Source organism: Elgaria multicarinata, chromosome 4 (assembly GCF_023053635.1).
Source record: "Elgaria multicarinata webbii isolate HBS135686 ecotype San Diego chromosome 4, rElgMul1.1.pri, whole genome shotgun sequence".
Taxonomy (NCBI): Eukaryota; Metazoa; Chordata; class Lepidosauria; order Squamata; family Anguidae; genus Elgaria; species Elgaria multicarinata.
In genome coordinates, this window is record NC_086174.1 from 111014432 (window position 1) to 111031953 (window position 17522).

Sequence of the window (17522 nt, forward strand, 5' to 3'; positions counted from 1 at the left end):
TTGGGTTCCTTAAGGAGGAAAAGAAGGCGGGATATAAATGCAATAAATAATAATAATAATAATAATAATAATAATAATAATAATAATAATAATAATAATCCTGTTTTACCAACACAAGAACCCTGCTGAAATATGTTCAGGATAAAAATAATGTGACTTGCCCAACGATATGCAGTCAACTTCATACTTGATCAGGGAGTCGAAACCTGCTTTCCCAACTCTAGCACATTACCTGTCAACTCTAGCAAATTACCTGTCACACTACTCTAGAGGAGATACCTAGGGAAGAGCCAGTGACAAGTTGTATATGAGAATATTGGGAGAATGGGGTGCTGGTGTGAGAATCCTACTACTAGTTGTTTATATAGCACTTTTAAATTTAAAAGGTGATTTTCTATCTTTGTTATGTTTTTGTCTCACAGTAATCCAGGGAAGTAAATAAATATTAATATTCCTATTATTCAAATGGGGAGAATTAAGACTGAAAGAATGTAGCTTGTTACCCAGTGTGAGTCATGGCTGAGGTAGGACTTGAACCTGGGACTCCTAGGTCCAAGTCCCTGTGTCCAATTGGGGGTACATCTTAAATCTACCTATTTGACTTTAAAGCCACGGCAGGCATTGAGAATATTCACATGCCAAGCGGTTATCTGCTGAGGAGACATTCTGACCCTGGCTCCTTGGAAATCTAGCTAAGGTTTACAAGGGGGGGGGAATAGAGTAAGAGGATAATAAAAATCAATATTAGATGTTTTCACATAGAGATCAGTCTTAGCAAATGAATTTTCTCAGGCTTCAGTGTTATGTAGTTTTTAAGCTTAATACACAACTTTGAAAAGTGCAAATAGTAAACAGAGTCAAATAAAAGAACCCATAACCCCTTAGAGGCTAAGCTGATGTATCCAGCATTGGACCCAGTATCAAGATCTTCCTTTCCATATCCAGTTTCATCCAAGTGAGAAACTGCACCACCATTTTGTCATGTTTAGCAGAAGATTTAACTGTCTGGGACATTTGAGTTTATGCCGGAGTCTCCTCTTTGTTTTTTATATTTGATCCCACTGGGTTTTTATCTTTATCTACATTGTCTTGCAGGTTTGCTGATATATTCATGGAATTGTTTTTACTGTCACAGTCATCTTTTTCCACAGCCTCTGCGTTTCTACAGTCTTGGCTAAGATTTTCATCGGTTTTGCCTTTATGTTTTTTTAAATGGGAAACGTTTTCCTTCTGGTTCAGAGGATTAGCCGTTTCTTCCAGTTTGGAGTCGTGACATTCAGCATCCCTATTCTTTTCGCCACTGCTCTGCTTAGCAACCTCGGGGCTGGTGCATTTCCTGCTCTGATCATAATCTTCATCGTTTTTAATGTGTTCTGCCCTTTTCTCATCGGTTGCTTTACCGCTTGAGTTATAAACGGCAGATACATTCTTGCAGTCTCTTGTCTTTTTATGTTTAGAAGTACAGCTGTTGCGAAGAGAAACTGGAGATGGCAGCTTTTTACATGGTTTGCTTCCTTCCAGTTTCTGTTTCCTTGGCGGTCCCCATATGAAATGGTCAGAGGGTGTGTAATGCTGCTGGGCAAATCGTAGGAGTTTTCTCCTCTCTCTCCGGTCTCTAATAGTATACACAAAATATTCCAGAGCGCTTTGTTTAATGTTGAGGATGGTGTCTTCCACTAGAGCTTCATGAAGAATAAATTTTACAAGAGGGGGCTTGAAACTTTCATATCCAAGTTCACCGAGACTCTTCAGGATACGGGTGATTCTCAAGTAGTTATGCTGAGACCTGCAAAGACAGATCAACTGAACTCAAATTGGTAGGAAGCAAAAGAAATAGTCACTTCTGTCAGAGGGGAGAAAAGGTCATACCAAAATCACCTCTGCCAGTCACCTTGACAAAAGAATGACCACTGCTCAAATGCTTATCTTTCATGGAAAATTCAGATAGGATGGCAACTATCAAAAGAAAGTAATTCATTCATGCTATCAAGGTACTACCTGATAGCTGCTTTTACAGAATGATGCTTAGTTCTTGCCCTAAAAGGCAACTTGCAAGAAACTATGCTGAATTCCAATAATAAAGCATTGACATAAATATCACACTTTCTGGACTGCATTACCATCACTGATATATATATATATATATATATATAGAGAGAGAGAGAGAGAGAGAGAGAGAGAGAGAGAGATTACTGTGTAATCTGTACAGCACCATGTACATTGATGGTGCTATATAAATAAATAAATAAATAAATAATAATAATAGATATATATAATCACTAACGACAGCCCTATTCACATGCATGGCATATAGTATGCATTTACCACACAGTGGGTTGGATCCAGATTTAGGGCTTCTCTAAATGTGCTATTTTATAGTACACTCATGACTGGCCACTCATGGAAGTTTCTGAGCCAATTACATGACACTGTAAACTTCCAGTGCCTCTCTTGTACTTTAGAAGGATTTCTGTGGGTTAATTAGAAACTGAAAAAAGCTAATAACAAATAGACCCCCTTTTCATTTCAACATGTAAAGAGGAAATCACAATATAAGAAAAGGCAGACAGACTACAATGCCATCTTGTGGCTGTATAAATAAAACATATAGAACTCCTGGTTAAAGGGGGGAAAGGGGAGGCGGAAGGAAAGTGTGAGTAAAGACAGCACATCCTGATTGTGGTACGGAAACAGAAACAGAAAAATGTGGTAAAGTTGCAGGATTTTCCCTGCCATAGAAACACTTAGTCATACTTATAGTACATCCACTGAAATAAATGAGACTTAAGCTAGCCATGTCCCATCAATTTAAACATATCTACTCTAACTATGACCGTCAGGATCCAACCCACACATTTCTGTGTAGGTGAATAGGTACAATGGGCTTTATTCTGCCCTCCATTCCTTCCAATTTGAGAAGTAAGGATTAGGTGTCCAGCTTTATGATGGGTGTAGTGTTTGCATGTACATGGAGGCCTCATCATGTGTCTTAATGTCTCATCATATATTTAGGGTACATGTTTTACAGTACTGGATGATCCACCAACTTGCCATTAGGATCATTCCTGAAGAAATACACACTGCTGCATGAAATGAATATGTTGCTCACACCTCTAATTTCAGTGGTTGACTCTGTGGATGGGATTTACTCAGGTTTTTAACCAACCTCTATATTGTGATTTGGAATGTATTCTCTCAGGTCAGAATGGTTAGCATCCCCAAGGGTTTTTAGCTTTCTCCTACAGCAAATGGTTCAACCCAGGGCTTAGTTTTAGCATACCATGCATTGTTTGCTCTGACCCTCTGTTCAACAGTTCTGTGTACTTTTGTACTAGTCATTTCCAAAGCCACCTTCGCTATATTGCCATTATGTCTGGAGCTACTCTAACCTTTAAGAAAGGGATTTTAACTGGGGTGTAAATATGGTTTACCTCCATCTGAATCAGAGCAAAATCTCTTTAGTTCAGAACATCTTTGTCTACCACAAGAAGCAGACACACTCATTTGGGTGGACTTACACATTATGAGATAAGAGAGCTGCCAAAAAGAACATCGCTGTGTCAAGTCCTCCCCTTCCCCAATATGTAACAGCAATATTGTGTGTTGCCCAGCAGCAACTAATGATGAATAGAGGGAGTAAGAAATCACTGATTATGATGTCACAACACAGGGAAGACATTGCTACAAGTTATGGGAAGTTTGGGATTTTGTTGGGGCACCACCCACCCTGCTGCCTAATAGTCTGCCTGCTTGACCTGACTGAGGTGGTCTCAAGTGTAGCAATGAGGACCCCAAGGCTTGTGGTCTTGAGGGACTTTAATATTCATGCTGAGGCTACCTTGTCAGAAACGGCTCAGGATTTCATGGCTGCCATGTCATCAGTGGGCCTGTCTCGGATAATAGCTGGCCCAACAGATGTAGCAGGGCACACCTTAGATCTGGTCTTCTGGGTTAAATTGGAAGAAAATGATCTGTAGGTGGGCGGAGAGCAAGGAGTGGCATGGATAGATCATTATCTGATAAGTTTTATCTTTCAAGCTACTTGTAACCTCTGCAAAGGTGGAGAATCAAGTTTGATGGTCCGCCCCTCTGGAGACTGATGAATCCAGATGGATTTCTGAGTTATCTTGGGGATTTTCCTACAGGCTTAGCTAGCAGTCCTGCCAAGGTCTTGGTCACCACTTGGATGACCCAGGCTACTGATATGATTGCTCCCCACTGTCCTTGATCTAGTCGTAGAATCATGTGATCTCCTTGATATTCTAAGCAGCTGAGGATGAAGAAACGACTGTGTCAATTATTAGTGTGCAAATGGCAGAAGATCCATAATGAATATGATTGAATACAGGTAGGAATCCATTTGCGATCTTATTTTGTGGTGGTGATGGCAATGAAGCAATCTTACTTCTCTGCCACCATTGCATCTGCTCAGTGTTGTCCAGCAGAACTCTTTTGGTTGCTTAAAGGCCTCTTGGGTGTAGGATTGAGAACATGGCAAGTCGAACACTTAAAGGCAAGTCGAGCGATTTGCTAGACATTTTGCAGATAAAGTCACTTCCATTCGTGTTGACTTCGATGCATTGTTTTGATGTTCTGAGATGGATGGAGCTAGTACATCATTCAGTAATGTTATGGATACCTTTCAGCTTGTGCAACCTGAAGTTGAGGACAAACTGATTGGAGGACTGAGGCCTACTACTTGCTCTTTAGATCTTTAACCATCCTTACTTGTGAAATCTGCCAGAGCTGGGCTGGGTACCTGGACTTCCAAGGTGGTCAATGCCTCCTTGAGGGACAGTGAGATTCCCAGAGTTTTGAAAGAAGCAGTGATGAGGCCCTTGTTGAAGAAGCCAAATGCAGATCCTATGGTTTTGGAGAATTACTGCCCTGTATCAAATGTGTTGTTTGGGGGCAAGATGCTAGAGCTCCAAGTAGTGTTGGATGATACTGATTATTTAAATCCATTCCAATTAGTTTTCAGACCTGGTTATAGTATGAAAACAGCCTTAGTCACTCTGGTTGATTACTTACTCTGGTAATGGATGATGGGAACCCTGTTGTTTCTTTGGACCTCTCTGGCTTTTGATACCATCAACCATGGTATCCTCCTGGATCATCTAAGTGAGTTGGGCTTAGGAGGTACAGTGGTAAAGTGGTTCTAGTCCTTCCTGGAGCAACAGTCTTAGAAGGTAGTGCTGGAGGACTTCTGTTCCACCCCATGGCTGTTGGACTGTGGGGTACTGCAAAGTTCCATCCTACACCCCATGCTTTTTAACATCTACATGAAACTGCTGGGGAAAGTCATCAGGTAGTTTGGGCTGAAGTGCCAACAGTATGCGGATAATACTCAGCTCTATCTCTCATTTCCGCTGCACACCCCAGGCTGTCAAACTCTTGAACCAGTGTCTGGAGGCTCTTTTGGGGTGAATGAAGATCAACCAAGTGAAACTTAATCCAACAATAGAGAGGTACTGTGGGTTGTGGCTTCAGATCGGGAAACTCCACTCTGGATGGAGGTTTCCAGCTGGTCTTAGATGTGGTTTCACTCCCCCATAAAAGACCAAGCATGTGGACAGTTAGGTGGAGAATACAGGAGAAGGCCTTTTCTGAAGTGTCCCCACAACTCTCGAGTAAGTTGCTATTGGGGTCTGCCAGGCCCCAACATTGCAGGCTTTTAGAAAGGCCCTGAAAAATGCCTACTTTTTTCTGGCCTTCCCCTAATTATATTTTATCTAACTGGTTTGTAGCTGCAGTTGTGTGCAGTAGGTTTTGTCTTATGCTGGTTTTTTTGGTGCATGTGTTTTTAGAATGTTTGCATTTTTGCTGTTTTTATTACTGCATCAGTTTTTATTATGTGGATTTTTACTGTTGTAAAATATTTCTTGGCCTGAAAGGTTTCCAAGAAATATTTTAAAGAAATAAAATAAATAAAAGGGTGAACTACATTGGGATGGAAGAAGTTCCATGGCTCCCATATTTGCTGGATGATTATATATCATAGGTATGTTCAGTGAATTCTTTTGTCCTGATAAGAATTAAGCCTTCATTCTAATGGGTAAAAAGGAAAAACACATATTCAAACAAAGTAATATTTGCCGATAGTATTACATCTGCATTTCGTTTTTTATAGTCTTTTGAATTCATTTTCTCTTTCTCTGGAGCAAAGTTTTTCTGGATTGGATCACTCTCATCTCTACACAGAGTTGGAGGAAACAAGATAGCTCCTTCCTACCAAGTATGTAACATTTGAAAATGACACTCGTGCATAAAGCTGTAGTTCTGAATAGGACAAATAGATATCCACTTTGCAGTCTGGGGAATCTACTTTGTGATTTAGGCCTACGCTTGCTGTCTTTTATGTAACTACAGCCTATCCAAACATTACACTATCTGGTGTATTGAAGGTGGGGCAATTATGATAACGATGTGTAGGAGACAAGTTTGGGTAAAAGACTGTCTGATAGAGGCCTTTGACATACCTATTGCAAGACATTACTTACTCATTCAAGTGCTGGAATCTTTCTTGCCAGTTAGAAGCTCGTGCTACATTCCCATTTTTATCAATTAATTTTATTCCAAAAAACTCCAGCATCATTTTGTAAGCCAACAGAAATCTTCTAATTGCTTCTTTTGTTTTTTTGAATTCCTGTAACACATTTTTTTAAAAAAAGAAGGAACAAAGCACAAAACATTACAGATATAAAAAGTGTAGGTAGCCTGGCTGGCCAACAGAAAAGGCCTGACCCACCAAACAGTAAGGTTATATTACAAATGATGTGCTTTACCTCAATTTCATACGTTGTTAATTCCTTTGCATAGAAATTCAACCCTTGTTCTCTTAGTGGAAAAAGCCTATATTAAAAACAAAAACACACATAATTACTGCAGATGAAGCAAGTTTACCCAGGTTTATTAAAAAGGAATGAACAAGTAAAACGTTACCAACCATTGTATGTAAGTGTGATTGTGTTCCAACTTTTCATAGTCTCCTTTCCACTTATTTAGGACTTCTTCAATATAAACACCTATAAACGTATATATACAAATAAACAAATACAAGCCTTTAATACTATTTAGGAATCCATAACAAATACTTTTCATGTACATAAGAATGCTGTAACATGAACACAAAAGCACATTGTGTAGACACATATACTAGTTAAATTAACTGAAGATATGACAATCGCCCCACACACCGATGACCCTGAGGAAGGACACAAGGCAATATATGGGATGAACTAGGGACAAGGATCCACAAATGCACTTGCCATTTTGCCATTGGCAAGTACACCTTTTACTCTGGCAAGAGCACAGAAACAAAGAGCCTCTTACCCTTCTTCTGTGTCTGGAGAAGCACAAAGTCTCTCCATGATACTTCCGAAGCACAGGAGAAAGGCAGTCTCTCCCCACAATATTACACAGAGCCTCAAAGACACTTGGAAAGCTAAGAGATTTCTTGCTGCTTCCTGAGTATCTGAGTGCAGAGGGGATTAGCTCCCATCCTTCTCAACTATGTAGGAGGTTGGAGGCTGGGGCCTTTGCTAGACCACGGGTTAGCCCGGGGTGAACCCTGGGCTCGCCCCTCTGCGTCCAGATGACGCACAGGGGATCCCAGGGTCAGGCAGGGGTCAACCCTCCCTTGCCACGGGATAACGGGCACGACTTTTGGCCTGGTATTTCCCATGGTCTCAGGCTGAGCCCAAGACAACAACTGTGTAGCCCATTCTGCCGCTTTTCCCGGCTACCGCAATTACTTGCGAGTAGCCGGAAAAAGCGGTGGACGGGGCGCAGCGCTCCACAGGAGCCCTGCGGCCATCGGGGCAGGGGGGTGAGATCGGGGGGGAGATGTGGGGAGATCAGAGCTGGGGGCGTGGGGGGATTGGAGCCAGAGGGCGTGGGGGATCGGAGCCGGGGCGTGGGGGATCGGAGCCGGGGGGAGCGGGGAGAATGATTTTGGAGGGGAAAAAAACCTTACCTAAGTGCATCCGTCTCCTTTAAACATAAGAAAAAATGGTGGACACAACGGGGCTTTTCTGCAGCCCGTCGCATCTGATGTGTGGATAGGAGCAACAGCCCACGCTACTTCTAGCATGGGCTGCCCCCTCACCACCGGATTATCAGGTAAGTCTAGCAAAGCCCTGGGTTTCAAGCTCAATGTAATATCAGAAGACCCTGTCCCCTTCCTCTGGGAAGGAGGCAGGTTGTGATGACAACAAATTTCGGCTGGCTATCAAGGCTAGCCTAGATTCACTTACCCTACAACTAGGACAATAACTTTATTAATGCATTTGCCACCAACAGCTCTTTACTCCTCCCACCCTAAAGCCAGCCATGCTGCAAGAGGTGTGGCTCAGCCCCAATTAACCACGTGCCTTCACCACTGAAAGGGTAGGATAAAGCCATTCTCCCCGACAAGTAAGGGGAGGGAGAAATTGTTATATTCTATACACTGCCAACCCTGATTTAAGTAAAACTAATGCACAGTGCTAGGGGGCATGACCCACATAACCCAATAGCTAAGATTTCTTTTTAAAAAATGCTAACACTGAAATTCTCACTGCCTAATGCAATACAAGAAAACCAGAAGTTTACAGTCACCAAACTTTTCAAGGAAATACTGGTTTTATTAGTTTGGCATCAACAGAACAGGGAATATTTCTTCTTAATTGTTGTAGACACTGATGTCACTAACAATTTAACCTGAACTTTCAAGTAATGCTTGATAAACAAAGTTTGAAAGAACTATGATCCACATTAGCCTCAAAAACATGCAGACCTGTTATTTCTCTGAAACCAAAAGTAATGGGGTGCTTATTGCCATTAGAAATGGGAGCAGAAAATCAAAAGCAGTGGAAACTACAATCCACAAACAGTTTAAAGATGAGTTATTTGAACATCATAAAGGTGGATTAGTGTAGCTGGCTTAAATGAGATATTCAACCCTATACTATGCACTGAGTTTGCATCCCATGTACACTTTTCTGGCAGTAAGACCCATTGAACTCAGTACGATTTACTTCCAAGTACACATGCACAGGATAGGGCTGCAAATTCCTAAAATAGGGTGACCACATGAAAAGGAGGACAGGGCTTCTGTATCTTTAACAGTTGTACTGAAAAGGGAATTTCACCAGGTGTCATTTGTATATATGGAGAACCTGGTGAAATTTCCTCTTCTTCACAACAGTTAAAGCTGCAGGTGCCCTACCCTCTTTTAAATCTGGTCACAGTATAGCTGCAGTATAGCTCCTGCAGTTTTAAATGTTGTCATGAAGAGGGAATTTCACCAGGTTCTACATATATACAAATGACACCTGCTGAAATTGCCTTTTCTATACAACTGTTAAAGATACTGGAGCCCTGTCCTCCTTTTCATATGGTCATCCTACCTAAAGCCAACTGTAAGACCCAGTGATTTTGATATTGTGATTTACACAGACCTGGGATCTAAAAGACTATAAGCAATAATATGATAATGGATTACTTACCATCAGGTTTAAAGGGAATTTTATTCTTGTAAAAGCGGAGGTTGCACAAATCATTTTGATATCGCAGATCTTTAAAGTTCTGCTGAGCAGAGATGAAGAAAAATGCAAAGCATTATCAGCCAAACAAGTCCATATGAAATAGGCTGGAGCTGATGTCATTACCTATATGCTTATAATGTCTTTTAGATTGTAAGCCTGTGGGCAGGGACTGTCAAGAAATACTTTTGTAAGCCGCCGTGAGAGCCTTTTTTGGCTGAATGGCGGCATAAAAATCCTTAAATAAATAAATAAATAAATAAATAAAATTAATAGGTTGACCAAAATATCATCTCAAACTACAGTTTGAAAAGATGGCAGATAAAGTGTTTCATACAACTTATCCATGCTCTAGCTGCCAAGAGAAGCTAGACCTTATGGAAGAATAAATACTGTTATGATTGCTTGATGAGAACAGATTTCAAAGAGGTTAAGAATTGACTTGGGAAGGAAGATTCTGACCAAATGAAAATCAAATCAGAATCCAGAAAAAGAAACAAGTGTTTGTGCATCTGTTCCAATACACCTTCCTAAAATGCTCAGTGTGCAAGTCATTGGCATTTATTTTATTATGCCTGTGGAATTATGTTAGTTTTTTGACTGGAATATAGAGGACTTTTTTGCAATGCTAAGTGGCCAATGGTGATTTCAGATTGAGTGGGGGAGTGAAAGCAAGAGTCTGTTTAACCATTCCTTGCCAGCAATTTTTCTGTTCAAAATCCTTTTCCAGTCACATACACCACAGTCCATTGCTCATCTCTGGTTTGTATTAAATAAAACCTTAAAAATATTCTTCAGTATCTGCCATCACCCCCTTCCCTGAAATATCTTCTAAAACTACTGTGCTTATGTGATGCAGTTTTGTAGATTAGAGGAAGTCCACTGATATTATAAAGAACTTCAGAGACTTAAAGTCAGCTATCATTCTGTCATAATAAATGCTCAAAATTACAAAATGCTCTTACTGGATATTGGTGTCGATATTTGTACAAATCCCTTGCAGCATAAAAACTTCTCTTTGGTTTAGCTGTCACTTCAATTGCATCATCCCCCTGCAAAGAGCAGACATATTCAATGACAAACTGTAGAATGAGCATAACTGCTTAGACATGTCCATATCTTTGGCAGTGTGATGTTCCACTTACAAACAACATGGGCTGTGTGCCAAAAGGCCACACATGCTGTTTTGCATGTACACAGGTGCTCTCAAGCTTCCTTTCCTACCACAGTTCCTTCCTTCCATCCACCCACCCACCCCAAAATGCTACTGAAGCTTGGGGGTATCTTCTGGATTAGCAGCAAGGACTGACTGCAACAAGTGAGTGGGTTATCTCAAAACAAATACCACAGGCAACTGATATAAACACTTTACCACCACTCAAATGCCATGCTTTCCCATGGAGTGTTTTCACACATTCAGCTACAAGTCAAAGGGAAGCTTACACAGCATCGTGGTGTCCCTTCTGTTACTCTGGGAACACACATGGACACCATCTGACTTGTGGTTGGACTGCTCTCACCCGAAAGCACTCTTTGGCCTTGTTCGCACATAATGACAACCCATGGGTTGTTTATGCCATAGATGGTTGCGGCCTCACATCAACAAGCAAGCACACACCACTTCACATCCGGTTTAAAAAACAACTCAGCAACACTCCATTCCTGGGTTCCTTGGCATGACATGCGAATCCGGAACTATGAGTTGATAAGGGGGAAGCAACCCAGAGTTCTGGGTTCACAAGTCACACTGAACAACCCAGGAACAGGCATTTCTCAGTTGTTTTCTAAACTGGATGCAAAGAGAAAGTTGCTAGTGGGCGAGAGGCAGCGCACTCACTCCTGCACAGCCCCAACTTGGTGATTGTATAAGCCCTACTGTACACACAATTACCATGTTTTCTATTTAGGTGCTGCCACTTTTTTAAAATTGCTGTTACTAAGGAAATTGAAGCAGCTTTATGTGTGGTACTATTGTGGGAAACTAGCGCACAAAAAACTTGCATGCAATCCTGGCCCTGCTGCAATCCTGATAGCAATCCTGTACACTCCTGTGACATATAAACGAGTCCCAAACTTTGAGTAATCAAACAGGGGCTGTTCACACAACCCACTAACCCAGACTCAGTAGCTGAGTATGGGTTGCCTGTTGAACCACCCTGACCAACCCAACAAGAAATCATGGGTTCTCAAAGTGGCTTCTTCAAGAAAAATAAGCCACATTGCATGGTTAACAAGCCACGGTTCAACAAACAACTCATGGTTCAACAACAAACCATACTCAACCACTGAATGTGGGCTAGTGTGGTGTGCAAACCCAGTCAATGTTTACATGCATGTGTAAACCAGCCCATCATGAACAAAAGAATGAAACACTTCTACAATACAAATTAACATGTTATATTATATTTCTACATTAACAAAAGCAGATTTTGTAAAAAAATATATATTAAAAGAATTTCAGCAGTTTATAGGAATTATGGAACATTCAGACAACTTTGTTGCCCAAGATGCAAATATAAACTATTTGAGAAATTGCTTTTATTATAAAAAGTAAAAACCAGACATGAATGAATTACACATATGATGTATAACAAGAATGTAATTACTATACTGCAATAAACCAACAAAAAAATCATAGGTCCAGTTTGGATGATCATGTCTTGGCATATTAAGCCTTCTATGCACACCTCAATAATCCAGGAAGCATCTAATTAACCTTAGCTTTCCATCTCATCTGGACCCAGTACTATGGTTACCAGCTTCTGAACAACACTAGATCTTAAACCACAGTTTGAAGTTGGCTGGTAACTATAGTTACCGTGTTCAGATGACATGGCCAACTACTATTAATTAGGAAATTCCTAGGTAACTGAGGCATACCACAAGGTGAAGGGAGTAGGGGCTTATGCACCAGCAAAGTCTCGTTAATATCTCGGCTTAATAAGAAGGGATATGACTGTCTGAATATGGGCTTAATGTAAAGCCATGGGGAGAAACAATACAACTCTGCTGCGTAGTGCAAACACTACCAAAACCAAAATATATATAGAACAAGCTGCAAAAAGCATCAGAGCAATCATGGGAATTGCTGCTGACATATCAGCAATCGCCGGTTGATGTTACACAGGCTGAGCACACACTTCTAAAAATGCTGGAACTGCTCACATAGAGAGAACTATTACATGAACTAGCGCTAAACCTCTTGCCTACACTGAAGGGGTGGAGAAGCTGCTAATGGGGGAGGTTCCATTGAATTTAATCCAATGTATTCATGTCCATTTTAAAGTAAGAACAGATACCTGATTACTGCAATACCAAGCCCGTCACACATACAAACATATCTTATTTCTGGGTGAGGTTAAATGCTGGCTCTGAGAAGGATCTGTGGCATGTACCCTGACTGACAGAACTGCAAAGGGCAGCAGAAGGGCGTTTTTATTTATTTATTTATTTATTTATTGCATTTTTATACCGCCTAATAGCTGAAGCTCCCTGGGCGGTTCACTGGGCGGTTCCCTGCTCTAGTGCTACAGAGACCATCATACAGGGACCAGAATATTGTAACAGATGCATATCAGTCTGTGCAGGAGCACGCCATTTCCCACTATAGTGGATTCAAATGGACTGGGAACAATAAACTAGAAAACAAAATATAGAAACTCCAAAGTAACTCAGCCTTTTAAGCTTTTGCACTGTCCATTTGTTTTTCTACCTAGGCAATTCAGTGTTGGATAATATTAGTGCCACACTATTATAATTTTTTTGGGTGATGCACTTGTGGACACTTCATATTGTCCTTAAAGTTTCATACTGTCCATGTTGTCCTTTGTCCTGAAAACCAAAACTTTTTTTTAAAGGGGGGGGCGCGCATTACTGTCCTTGAGACACTGCTTAACAACTTGCTGCATGTTCTCTATGGCATGTGCTCACCCAGCTGGAAAACATGCCTGCAGGAAATAGGATCCCTTTGGGCCTTTAAGAGATTAATACACTACTGAATAGACTTCAGATTTCAGAATATGGCATGATAAAGAAAAGTTCTAGTGCTAGTGTCCATCTGGGGTAGCCAAGCTGGTGCACTCCAGCAGATTTGGACTACAACTCACATAAACCCCAGCCAGCAGGGTCAGGGATTATGGGAACTGTAGTCCAAAACATCTGGAAGGAACCAGGTTGCCTAACCTCAAGAGGAGAATCTGGGAGGGAGGGGTGTTACACACTATGGAGTGATGATGATGACAGAGTCATTTTTTCTCCTAGAAGTCTCCTAAATTATTCAGCCTTTCAGGTGACTTCAAGAGGCTGCTGAACTAAGATTTGCATGGGTAAGTGCAAGCTTGTCTACTTTCCGAATGCCCTGAGCTTGACACTGCAGTCCATAAAACATTTTGAGTGAAATAATTTTAAATATTAAATTAGCTTGCATTAAGATTTCAGATTGTCAAAATAACCATTTATGAAAGGTTAAGAAAGAGTATGCAAACGCATACAACTTTTATAATCTATGGGTTCCACCTCCCCCCACCCCCCGTGGTGAATAATTAGACTCACACTGATTTAGACTGGCATATGAAAGAATAATAAGCACCCTTATGCGTCAACTATTAAAAATTCCATTAGATAGTTTTATTCTATGCCACTTCTTAACATAAGGTATAAAGCATTTTAAAAACTTCACTCAAGTAATAGTTTTTTTCGGCCATAGTTCATTGGATTTGTAGCCCACCTTATATCCAGGCAAAAGCTCAGTGTTCCAAACACTAACTATGGCAGCACCAATATACAGATATCTGCACCTGAACATCTTTGTAATATTTAGCGAGAGAAGGAACTTTACCATGATTTAACAGATGTAGAACCAACCCAGTAGAACCAACTTTATAAGTTGTCTATTGTAGTCTTTTCTAGCTTCTGAAACTGTTTATTTAGTTCTTATCAAATCAGCCCAAACACTGGGGTTTAATGTGTGTGTAGGGGGGAAACAGTAGCAAATTTGTAGTGCCAGAACTAACTTTTTGTCTAAGCAATCCTGAAGTCATTCAACGTCATGTAAAATTTAGTCCGAAAGAGCCTCAGCTTTACTAGACAGTGTGATTTATTTTAAATTTACAGGTGTCCAGTGATGGACTGCTCTAACTCTAAACCTCTATTATAACATTGTAAAAAAGATGCAGTAGCTCTCAATGGGATTGGGATCTGGGAGGGGGAACATGCAAGTTAATTGTAGTTCATGGGGACTCAAAATTTAATGAGAAGTCTATATCTCCAATTTTGATAAACATTTGTTATTAATGAACTATGGAAAAAAGGGAATTCATTCTTTTCGTTTTTGATAAAAACCGCTGAAGTAAATTCAGAATCTACATTACACTTTAAAAATTGTATACTGATATCACCATTTCCAGGTGTGTTTAAAACTGAAAATTTGGTCTAGTTGCATAGGGAGTACAGAATTGGACTATAAATAGGAAATAAAATATTAAAGAGTTATAGAAAGTTGTAAGCCATTTTCTTTCCCAAAAATGTATTGAACTGTTTTAAAGAATGCTAACTTTCTAATGCACTCTCCTGCCATGCACAACAGAGACAGGGTTTTTTTTAATGTTTTAGTCTTTTATTGAAATCAAGATTTTTTTAAATTAAAAGTTAGATTATATTGTAAACATCTTAAGGCAACTTCCTATTCTATTTCTCTCTACTGAAATCCTTAGTTGTAATCCTATATATGCTTACTTATGAGTATGTCACATTTAATTTGGTGGGACTTATTTCTGAGTAGACATGCATAGGATTGCACTGTAAGACACCTGTTGGGAAGCAGCCAGAAAAAGGACACAGACCCATGTCTCTGTAATGTGTGAACAGACTTATGCAAATCTTGACTTAGCCCAATTGTCACATGGCCCAATCTAGCATGTGGGTCATTCCCACACTATAAAGATATATGGTTGCAATTATTTTTCTCTTCACATAATTAAGATTGGGAGTTGAAAACGTGGGAAGGTGGCCTTCAATTTCCCTTTTTCCTAGGAAGGAAAAAAGGTTTGGAAACATGGTCCATGTTGGCATCCTGAATAAGAGGTTTTTAAAAAGAAAATACCTGAGGACACAAATTGGTCTAGAATTTGGGTAAAAGGAAGGGGCAAGATCAGTTTTTTAACTCCATTCTTTGGCATTTCCATAGTACTTGGATGTATGAAGTGAACTATGCAGTGAACTCATGTCCAATAGGTGTAATCATAGCAGTGGTACACTCAGCCAGAATGTCAAATAAACCTTGTTCTGAAACTGCATTTTGTCACCACATGTGTTACTGTAATTTTTGTTCTCTGAATTGGAGGCTGCTGACAGAAAGACATGAGGATGATTATCCCAAGGAAACAGAGTGGATTAGAACTACTTTGACCTTCTAGATTTTAAAACAACCAGAACCTTTTAAAATAAAAGACTGAAAGCAAGCTGCTCAGCCAAGCAAGGGGAAAAATAAATAAATCCTCAACCCCATACTACAGTTCCTCCTTTCACAGCCTGCTACACAAATAACAGGAAGAAAAACAAAAATCAGACAGTATTAGCAGGCTGGCTCAAAAGACAGCAAACTGCCAAGCCAAGGGAGCTTCTTCTCCATTCAGTTTCTTCACGCCTTACATCCATGTCGAGCTTGTTTCCAAACAAGAAAAAAAAAATGATGCAGGCATGCCTGGCTCCCGAGTCACACAGCATGCAAAGATTTAAAGGGGAGCGTGGCGTGAAGAAAAAGGGGAAATGGAGAAAATCTCTCTCTCACACACACAGAGCAACACAAACGCAGCAAGCCTTGTAACCTTGGTGTTCAGCATTCCCCCACACATGCCTGTACTGAAACAGGATGCACAACCTTGGCGAGCGATACCAGCGGTGCCAGGGGGCAGAGGGAATGTATTATTATTATTATTATTATTTATTTATATAGCACCATCAATGTACATGGTGCTGTACAGAGTAAAACAGTAAATAGCAAGAATGGCGTTAACGAGGAAGAAGGGGGCAGCTCCAGACCTTCCCACCCCATTAGCCCTCTGGAGAAGTTTGCAGGGTCCCGGGTTACCTGTTCGGTGCTGGTGGCCTCTGCTTCTTCGTGCCCCCCTCCCTCACGATCTCCTCCTCCTCCACCTTCCTCCTCCTCCCCTTCTTCCACCTTTTCTTCTCCCTCCTGCTTTTCCTCAGTAGCTCCTTCTCGGTGCTCAGCATCTTCCGGCCGGCAGCTTGCCGCAGGGAGCGGTTCCTCTGGCTGCTGCTCTTCCTCAGCTGGGTCGCCTTCGTCTCCGCCTCCCACCTCCTCCTCCGGTAGTGGCCCTGCTCCTCCGCCGGGGTCCTGGAGTTCGGGCTCCGAGTCCGTTTCCCAGGTAGAGTCACAATCCTCCACCGTGGTGGGCTCCTTCAGGCTGACCCCGCTCAGCAAACTGCCCATTGAAGAGGCACCGCTGGAGCCTCCCCCACCACCCCCGAGGATGGAAAGGGGGGCGCGCGCAGAGGGAGGGAAGGTCGCTCGGCAGGCAGGCGGGCTAGGGATACCTCCTCTTCCAGCGCCGCTGCTGGGGCATGATGGTGGCGTCGGGAGGCCACAGGCAATGAGAAGGCTGAGGACGGCGGCGACGACGACGACGACGAAGAGGAGGCGGAGGAGGAGGCGGAGGCAGGCGCAGGCGGCAGGAGCGACAGCAGTCGAGGCTCTGCTGCGCCTCCTCACTCAGTCCCCAACCCACAAACACGCATGGGGGTGGAGGGGGGGGGAGAGAGAAGAGAAAGGAGGAGCCGATAGCTCTGGGATTTCCACAGGAAACACTTAAGCCCAGTCCCTCCCCTTAGCAATAACGGTATGAATGAGGAACCCGGGCAGCGCGCTTCTCTGTGGGCTGCTTCTCTTCAGGAAGCGGGGCCCCCGTGGCGACAGAGAAGTTTCCACACGCGCACGTGCTACTCAGGCCTTTCTCTCGCCCGCCCCGCCGCACATTCAGG

General features: G+C 41.7%; 1 protein-coding gene across 2 annotated transcripts; it reads right to left on the reverse strand.

Annotated features, from left to right (window-relative positions):
• Positions 1-254: 254 nt before the first annotated feature.
• On the reverse strand, positions 255-17021 carry OGFRL1 (opioid growth factor receptor like 1). 2 transcript variants are annotated; one of them, XM_063124964.1, is made up of 7 exons: positions 16612-17021; positions 10490-10576; positions 9489-9567; positions 6947-7025; positions 6786-6852; positions 6501-6646; positions 255-1786 (listed from the first exon to the last, which is right to left on the reverse strand). In XM_063124964.1, exons 1-7 carry the CDS (start codon positions 16972-16974, stop codon positions 1021-1023), a joined length of 1587 nt encoding a protein of 528 aa, XP_062981034.1. In that variant the 5' UTR covers positions 16975-17021; the 3' UTR covers positions 255-1020. The 2 variants fall into 2 exon arrangements, with proteins under 2 accessions (XP_062981034.1, XP_062981033.1); XM_063124963.1 differs by having other exon boundaries at positions 9489-9570.
• Positions 17022-17522: the final 501 nt, after the last annotated feature.

Bases quoted from the DNA above. Each gene is read 5' to 3' on its own strand.
- OGFRL1 (XM_063124963.1), bottom strand. From the start codon at position 16,974: ATGGGCAGTTTGCTGAGCGGGGTCAGCCTGAAGGAGCCCACCACGGTG. The intron at 9,571-10,489 runs GTAAGAGCATTT...ATCTCTGCTCAG, and splicing joins AATATCGACACCAATATCCA to CAGAACTTTAAAGATCTGCG. The intron at 6,647-6,785 runs GTAAAGCACATC...AATGTGTTACAG, and splicing joins TAACAACGTATGAAATTGAG to GAATTCAAAAAAACAAAAGA.